This window comes from Poecilia reticulata, linkage group LG9 (genome assembly GCF_000633615.1).
Source record: "Poecilia reticulata strain Guanapo linkage group LG9, Guppy_female_1.0+MT, whole genome shotgun sequence".
In the NCBI taxonomy this organism is placed as follows: Eukaryota; Metazoa; Chordata; class Actinopteri; order Cyprinodontiformes; family Poeciliidae; genus Poecilia; species Poecilia reticulata.
Window position 1 is genome coordinate 33,867,508 of NC_024339.1, and position 8,706 is coordinate 33,876,213.

The 8,706-nt window shown below is 45.0% G+C and overlaps 1 protein-coding gene across 1 annotated transcript in view; it reads right to left on the reverse strand.

Moving 5' to 3' along the window:
• znf608 (zinc finger protein 608) overlaps positions 1-8,706 on the reverse strand; it is a 57,386-nt gene that overhangs the window by 6,689 nt on the left and 41,991 nt on the right. The window contains exons 4-7 of the mRNA XM_008419502.2: positions 4,079-6,500; positions 2,836-3,274; positions 1,621-1,808; positions 711-858 (exon numbers count right to left, since the gene is read on the reverse strand). Coding sequence (XP_008417724.1) covers positions 711-858; positions 1,621-1,808; positions 2,836-3,274; positions 4,079-6,500 — 3,197 coding nt within the window. The remainder of the gene's footprint in view (positions 1-710; positions 859-1,620; positions 1,809-2,835; positions 3,275-4,078; positions 6,501-8,706) is intronic.

The window sequence follows — 8,706 nt, forward strand, 5'->3', positions numbered from 1 at the left end:
TCAGAATTCTGACTTTAAACTCAGAATTCTGACTTTTTTTCTCAGAATTCTGACTTTAAACTCAGAATTCTGACTTTAAACTCAGAATTCTGAGATTAAAGTCAGAATTCTGACTTTAATCTCAGAAGTCAGAATTTTGAGATTAAAGTCAGAACTGTTTTTTTTTCCCAGTGGCCCTAATCCTCTTCCGTAGGGAAACAGCTGAAAACATTACATACAAATAACATCCATCAAAACGACCTAAAAATGTTTTAACATTCAAATACATTCCACTTAATTGGTGTGTATTTTTTTTTCATTTCTGTTGTAAGTTTTATCACTAAGACAGATCATGATATATATCGTTATCGGCAAAGATCACAGTAGATATCAGGATATTAATTTGATCCCAAATCGCATCTTATCCAGACTAGATGTTTTCGCTGCAGAACATTTGGAGATTCTGAGTCTTAATTACTATAATAAAACAAAATTGAATTAAAAAACAATATTACGCAGCAACTTTTAAATAAAAAGATCAGGTTAACCACAAAGTTTCTTCATTGAACAGGATTTGTTCACATTTTTTATGCTTTTTTTATCTTAGGAATTAGCCCAAAAAAAAGCAGAACTGTGTTTCTGTCACTTTTTTATTTCCCTTTTGGATTAATAAAAGATGCTTTTGAATTTTAAAATGTGTGACCGGGTCAGAAGAAGCAGCAGCTCTGTACCTTGGTAGATATCAAACTGCCCGGACATCAGGTTGTAGCTCATACCCAGGTGTGTGTGATGGTGTGTGTGGAGGTGTCGAGCAAACGACAAGTGGTTCCTCTCCCGTTCGACGTCTCTGTCTTCCTCAGGCGAACCCTTCTCACCGGGCTGGGCAGAAAACAGACAGACGCTCGGCTTGTTCTGGCTTTTCTGAGTCACTTCGGGTCAAAGGTTAAAGTCTCTGAGCTCACAAACAACAATCAGAACTGGAACCGGTTCTAAACCTACAGCGATTCGTTGAGTCAAGCTGGAGAAGAATCATCATGTTAAGTTATAAATGTATGTAACATTTACAAATAAATGTTGTTTTTTTTACATATTTGTTAAAACTGTCAAGTAATTTAGAATCTGTCCAGAAAAATGTGTTTAGCAAAGTTAGCAATAACGACAAAACGAGCAGTTAGCTTTGCTATTAGCGCATTAGCCACCACTGTTAGCTTACAATCACTGCTTCTGCATCTCTGGTGGTTTTTACTTTATGTAACACAGATTGTCCATCCAAATGTATATCCATATAATTTCTGATAAGAACCACAGCATTTTTAAAAACGTGAAATTAATCCAGCTGCCCAGAGGCTCTTCATGGACGAAGAGTTTATGTTTGAAATTAAAGATGCTTAATGCCAGGCATATGCTTAATCATGCCTGGTGCTTATGCAGAAAATGTCAACCTAATTGCTTGAAGTTAGAATTAACTTTTTCAAGAACAGATAAAACATCTGCTTCCTGTCGTGTTTGTCTTTCTTTTTATCCTTCGCTGTGGGAGTTTCTGTCAGAGTAACCATCAGAGCCAACATGTGAGGGAAAAACAATCATCAGAGGAGCGGCGCAGTGTGAGTGTGGCCGTGAAGGAAGCGAGCGTTTTCTCACAGCAGGGGATTTTCCATGGAAGTGATGGCTGGGCTGCTGCAGCAGCTCCACGGAGGAAGAGGAGGAGGAGGACGACGACGACGAAGAGTCGCCGATCAGCTTGCCGCTGGCCGGTTCTCCTCTGCCGGGCGGAGTCACCTCCGACTCCTCTCTGCCTGCCGTCTTTCCATACAGAGGATAGTGGAAACCTGGAGAACGAAACACAGGAGCAAATGTTCCCGTCACAGTGACACATTTAGCTGGACGATAAATTTTCCCAGAAGTTTCTGCGATAAATTATAATATCGCTGTTTTGAAACTCTAAGACATAATAATGCAACAATACAAGCAAACTTTAAATTCTAATGAGCATTTAACTCTGGAACTGGTTTTTAGCTTAAATAAATAAACAAAACAAAAGAAACAACAAATAAAATGAATTATGACGTCTCTGTAAACAAAACTGTCCTTAAAAAAAAGACTAGTTGAAACCAAAACACCAGACTGAAGACTTTTTTACAGAGAAGAAAAGAGAAAAACAATAAATCATGCAAATGGAAATTAATTATATTGTTTTAATTTATTATGTGATTAATTGATTTATTGCTTATTGACAGGCTTAGACACACAGAACTGTGGAAAAAACCGATCAGTGTGTTGAAAGCATCCAAACAAAACCTACAGAAAAATATACAAAACACTGACTTTGGTTGGTACAAAGATTATTTAAAATTAAAGATTAAAGTCAACAATACTACGGTTAAATTAAAGCATTCTTGCTACGTCACAGGGATGTATAACAGTTTGAATTGTGATTAAAATCAATTCAAATTTAGCCAAAATATTTACTATTATTATTAAAACTAGACGTGTTATTTTTAATAGAGCAGCCATGTTGATGACTTCCTGAAGGCGGAGCTTCAGAAACAGCAGGAGATTTTAAAGAGACAGAGGCCCAGTTTCAATGCGTTACTTTAGGAAGTCATATTTGACAGCATTTTTACATAACTATGGTACAACATAGTTTAACAGTAGTATAAAATGGCACAAGGTGCCTGGAAACACATAATACTGCCCCTTTAAGCAGTGCATCATTTTTCATCATTGCCCTCTACTGGCCACTGGATAAAATGCAGGTATTTTCCCTTTGGCTTCATATCGTAGGGATGAGATGTTACATTACGTTTCTGAGTACATTTAGTCTAAACATGCAGGCAGCTGATGTCTGTCTGTTACCTGGGTAGTTGTGGACCAGCGTTGGGGAAACCCCCCTGTAGGAGCCCCCGCTGCCCTCACACATCGCCAGGTAGGGAGAGTAGGAGGCGTGCTGGTACTGGATGTAGGGCTGCTGGGGGGTCATGGGAGGAGACACTGCCGCCCTGGCATTGTGAGACTCCTCTGACAGCCCTCCAGTGGGTTCCTGGTCCTCCAGCCCCTCCTGTCGGTCTGAATCCTCCGCGTCAGTGACGGGCGGGAAGTCCTGGAGCCCGTGAGCTCTGGGTTTTTTAGCATCTACGCCACCCGAGGTCATCTTGGCCCCAGCAGGCTCCACGGTAGCGCCCCACTCCTTCCCACTGCCCGCTTCCCCCTCCTCGACATTCTCCCCGTGCTGACTCTGAAGCTCTGAATATTTGCTGAGCGCGAGGCGGTGCGCCCAGGCGGGGCCGTCTGGGGACTAGATTGATGGGGACAAGTGTTGGTGCTGGTTCAGTGTTTCCCCTATAATTCTTTGTTAACAGAGGTGGGTGGCAGCCATTTTTCGGGTCGGCTCGACTTCAGTCCACGTCTCGGTCCTGCTTACATTGCCAGGTGCGAGGGCTAAACTTACATACCGTTCTATTTAAGCATCGGCAAATTGTCTCTTTAGTGCTTTTTAAGGACAAGCGAAGGTTAATTTATGACTTTCATCTGTTCATTTGACAATTTCTCTCAACGGTGGCCCACCGCTGCTGAATGACTATAGAGGAAACACTGTAGTTGAGTGAACAGAGCCATAGACAGACCATCTATCACTGGCTCTGGATGGGATGTTGATGAAGGATGACGACGTTTCAACAGCAGGCGGCCATTCAGCAGTGAGATGTGAGGCAGAGAGTGGCGTCTCACACATGATTAAGTGAAGAGTTTAGAGCAATTTGGAGGAAAAACAAGCAACCTCTTCAACACGGCTCGGCTAAAGGGATGACACTGGTACGAAAACTGCACAAGCTTTTTGTTCCTTTACAGCTAAAGTTGGAAAAAACACATTTCCTCCAATAAATCTCACTCTAAACGTTAAAAGACATTTGCATTGGAAACAACTGAAGTAGTATGTCAGAGTAGAGATATAGCAGCACAGAAGCCCCATGGTCCTTGATATTAGCACCTATTGTACACAATGTGAGGTTAATCTCTTTGTGACACTCAACAGCAGTCAGGAAAGCACACCAACAACACCATCAGCGGCGGCGGCGGGTTATAAACAGAGGGAGAAACTTACACTGGAAAACGAAACATTTGAGTCCAGATCTGTCTGACTGTTTGGATTGTGGAGGGATGAAGAAGAGGAGGAAGAGGACGGTGACTTGATGTCATCACAGTCTTTCACTGAGACCTGGTGCTGGTCCACTATGCCACTGTGCACCACCTTTACGCCCAGACTCTGCCCCCTTTCTCCCCTTTCACTCATCTCCACATAGGAAAGCACCGGTTTGGAACAGCAACCTTTAGCACCATCCGGGCCTTTACCTAGCAAGGCCCCACTGGCTGAAACCCCAACCATATGTTTAACATCCTCAGTGTCCCTCAACCCTTGTCCCCTGTGCTTGGCAGTGAGGGTCTGGTCACAGCATTTGGAAGCCAGTAGAAGTTTCTGGTCCATGTACAGACCTCTCGAGTACTGGCCATAGTACAGGGACTGGGCCAAAGCCGTCTGGGTCTGACTCATCGCCAGCTGGAGCTGAGACTGAGGAGGCCCGTCACCTTTCTTAGGATCTGAGAACTCGTGGGAGGAATTTTTGTCGTCGTCTTTAATGTCCTCTTTCCTGTCTTTCCCTTTGCTGTCGTGAGGAGAGTTTTTATGGAAAGCAACGGCCCCGCTGCTCTGCCTGTCCGGCTGCATGTACCCTTGCAGGTAGTAGGGATCATAGCCATGAAAGTATGGGGACTGGGGCTCCTTCAAAGCTGTGGGAGGGGTTTTACTAGAGTTAGCATAGTTGCTATTGGAGCTCACCTCGGAGGAAGACGAGGAGCTGGACTTGGACCTGAGTCCATCTGAGCGACACTCAGAAGACCCTCCATCATCCCCGGCGTCTGAGATATCAGAGTAGGCAGGGCTGTCGTTCTTACTGCCTCCGTCTGCTGCTAGACTTGAATCGAGTCTCGATGAACCACCGATAGACGGACTGGGGGCATTGTCTGTGAAAGTGTAGACCTTATCAGCCTCTGCACGGATGCTGGCCATCCTGCTCTCTTGGCTCTCTGAGAGTCCGTTCATTACATCCTGTTTGCTAAGGTGCTCCTTCAGAAGGCTTCCAGATATTTCCTTAACGCCACCTTTAGGTCCAATTCCAACCTCTTCCACTTTGATCACAGTACTGTCACCATTGGGAGTTCTGTTTGCTGGTTCTTTGTTATGTTTGTCCTTTATCTTCCGTTTTTCCTTTTTCCTGGTCTCTTTGCAAGTGACCATTGTGGCTTTGACGAGGTTTGGCTCCACTACGATGCTAAGCTTTGGTTTAATGGGTTTTAAGGAAAGGTTTTTACTAGTGAGGCCAATGGCAGCCACTGGGGACGACTGTTGTGGGGGAGCAACATCAGCTGTGCTGGTCGGATATGTCGTGTTGGGTATGGCAATCAGCTTCGGTGGAGCAGGAGCAGGAGCGATTGGACGGTTAGTCCTGGACTTGGACAGTTTTTCCACCTTCCCATTGGCTTTCTTACCTTTATCAGATGCTCCTCCCTTTTTATCAATCAGTCCTTCTGCTTCCAGTTTTGGCATCTCTACAGACGTGCTTCTGTCTGGGATCATGCAGTTCTCTAAAACCACAGTCATGTTGGAAATGATAGGCAGATTGCTGAGGTCATCAATCAGACCGTCTTTCAGGAGTGAGGTTCTTCTGGTTTTGGAGTTGGCGGAAGGACTGTGGTCCGTGCTGAGAAGTAACCGTCTGTTCTTAGGTGACCCCACCGTAGTCACCTTGTAGAGAGGAGTGGGTTTCTTGGAGGAGCTGTGAGTGTTTGTGCTGTTCTCTGGGGGCTCGTACGTCAAGTTGCTGATGTTGTCCTCACAGTCTGATAGTCGATCCTCACTGTCTCCGTCCTTTGAGGGACCCAGCTCAGGCTTCCTCTGCTCCTCCGCCTCCAGGTGTGCGTGTGTCTGGTGGTAGCGCAGGCCGTTGATGTGCTTGTAGCGTTTAGTGCAGTTTGGATGAGGGCAGTCGATGAGAATGGGCGGGGGAGGAGAGGAAGCACAGCCTCCTCCTGGATCCATGAAAGATGGGTCTGATTTGCCCAAAGGCGTCGAAGGGGCACTCCGGGATTTCGCTCGGATCCTCTTCCCATTCCCGTTTTTAATGTCGTCCGAGGAAACGAGACTAAGGTCCAAGTCGGCTGGTGGTTTGTTCTTTCGCTTCCCGGCAGGGATAGAGGAGGTTACGTTGGTGGCTTTAACATCATCAACCGTGAAGAAGGAAGGAGGTGCTCTGCCGTTGCTGTTGATGAGGTTCAGGCTGCCCCTCCGTCCTTTGCTGTGGATGGATCCTGCTACGCCGCCTCCTCGGCTCCGGTGGTGTGGAAGACCTCTGACTTTAGTGGCATGGGACGGCTCTATGCAGGGCCGCTCAGACATGCCCATCCTCATCCTTTTCCCTCGTCCGCGGCCGCCGGGGAATTCTGGATCACTGCAGGGAGACTCGCAAAACCTGGAGAGACAGAGAGAAAGCAGATGGATTGAGAAGATTAGACCCAACACAACAGCCGTCCCCAGTGGCTACCGCAGGCCTCACTAGTAGAAATATTTCCCTAAGGCACATTGAACCAAAGCTTAGCATCACAGTGGAGCTGAACCTTGTCAGCCCTACTGTGATGAACAAGGGTTGTATATGTGTGCAGCATTTCCCCTATCATTGTGTAGGGGCCGCCTCCTCCACCAACAAGAACCCCAAATGTCTGGAATCTCTCAAACGTAACGTCATCAATGTCCAGTCATTGATTCATCAAGGTCACTATGCAGTAGTGTTGTAAAACAGAGATCCCAGTACAACACTGTGATTTAAATAATGCCACAAAACACACAAGTCTTGTTATGTTCAAAGAGTTTGTTGCAATGGGATCTGCTTTTGGTCAGAATATTAGGAACAACAGCCAAAAACACAGTGGAAAGTCTTAACATGCAGTCAATGTCATAGAGGACATCATTTAAATCTATACATGTTTTAGTTGGGTGGGTTTTATGTTGTGTTTGAACTGGAAAAACAAAAACACAACGTCGGCTGAACATTTTAAAATGATGAGCATTTGGGGTGCAAACGGAGGGCACTTCATATTTTAACCAGGAATGAGCTGAAATCAGATTCCAACTCAAAGTGAACCACTTCACCCTGACGTTAAGCACAAACTGTTTTTTTCCTGCACAAAGCCTGTTTTTATTTGATAAACATGAAAGAATCTGCAAAATCCACCATTATCTCCGTCTTTGAGTCGTTTGGTATTCACACAGCGTTCCCCGTTTACCTTGAAGTCTTTTGATGCTGTTCGCTGCTGCGCTTTGCATCTTAACGCTGCTTTTCCACACGTTTCCAGTACGTGCTGTTATTTATACCAGGAACCTGTCTGCTGATGCCGCGGCTCTGCATCCGTAACGACCCTTTCATGCAGTCGTCGCTGCACTTTTTCCCAGAACCGGATGGTGTTAAATAATCCAGAGCAAATTCAGAGTTTAGATTTTTTTAAGAAGAAGATATCTCAGGTTTCCTGTGATGTTTGTAAATGTTTTTTTTTACAGTTGCTGCTGAAACCTCCAGCTATTTCTTTGATATTCCTGCCACATTTCCTGCTTTTGGGCCTTTATTTAACAGAGTGACGGTGGTTTAGAAACACATTTTCTATAGACGTTTGTCTGATTATATTTAATCTTTTTCACTTACTTCAGAAAATGAATCAACAAGAAAAAAAAGGAGCTTTATTTCATTGAGCTACGTTATGAAACTGCATTCGGCCTCCGCCGAGTCGAAATGAAAAAAGCAATTTAGTCCCCACTTTTGGAGATTAAGCTGTAATTGCCATGACAACTATCACTTACATACAGGAGCAATAATTGAAAGGTTTCAGGAGAGCGAGGGAGGCACCGTCACGTTTCCCACTCAGCGGCTCTCAGTTTATAAAACGGTTTGGATGCAGAGCGGAGAGTGTTTTTTAGTAAAGCTCATCACCGAACAGCGGCTGAAACCCTCCGAGACAACTTACACCTTTAATCATCTTTGCAGCAATAGAGAAAAAACGAGTTTCTGTCCTGCGAACCGGAGCAGTGGTCGTCGGTTTAACACCCCGGATCAGGCTGAGCTGACGCGGTTTAAACCGTTTCACTGTGTTCATCTCCACCAGCAGGATTTTTATAAGTGTGGAAACGGAGACAACAGATTTCAGTCCGTCATTCCTGCTTGCATCTGCACTGGATGCAGCAGCTGCTGCTAATCAAACGCATTCATTAACTGATTGTAATCAGCAGCCATGTTTCCATCCAATTGTCATGTGAACTTTTAAAATGTCACAAAAAAAGAAGAATAAAAGGAAATGCAAATTAGCCGTTTGCATAGTTTGGAGTAGGGCTGCAGCACCGATTGCAGTTGATCTCCGATTACTGATCTGCAAACAACCCAACCTGCTAATTAAGTTTTGTTTTAGATGTTGCTCCGTGTGGGGCTGCACAGTGGTAGAGCTGTTGCCTTGCAGCAAGAAGGTTCTGGGTTCGATTCCCTGGTCTTTCTGCATGGAGTCTCCATGTTCTCCCTGTGCATGGTGGGTTTTCTCCAGGTACTCCGGTTTCCTCCCACAGTCCAAAAGCATGACTGTCAGGTTGAATGGTCTGTCTAAATTGTCCCTAGGTGTGAGTGTGTGTGTGTGTGTGTG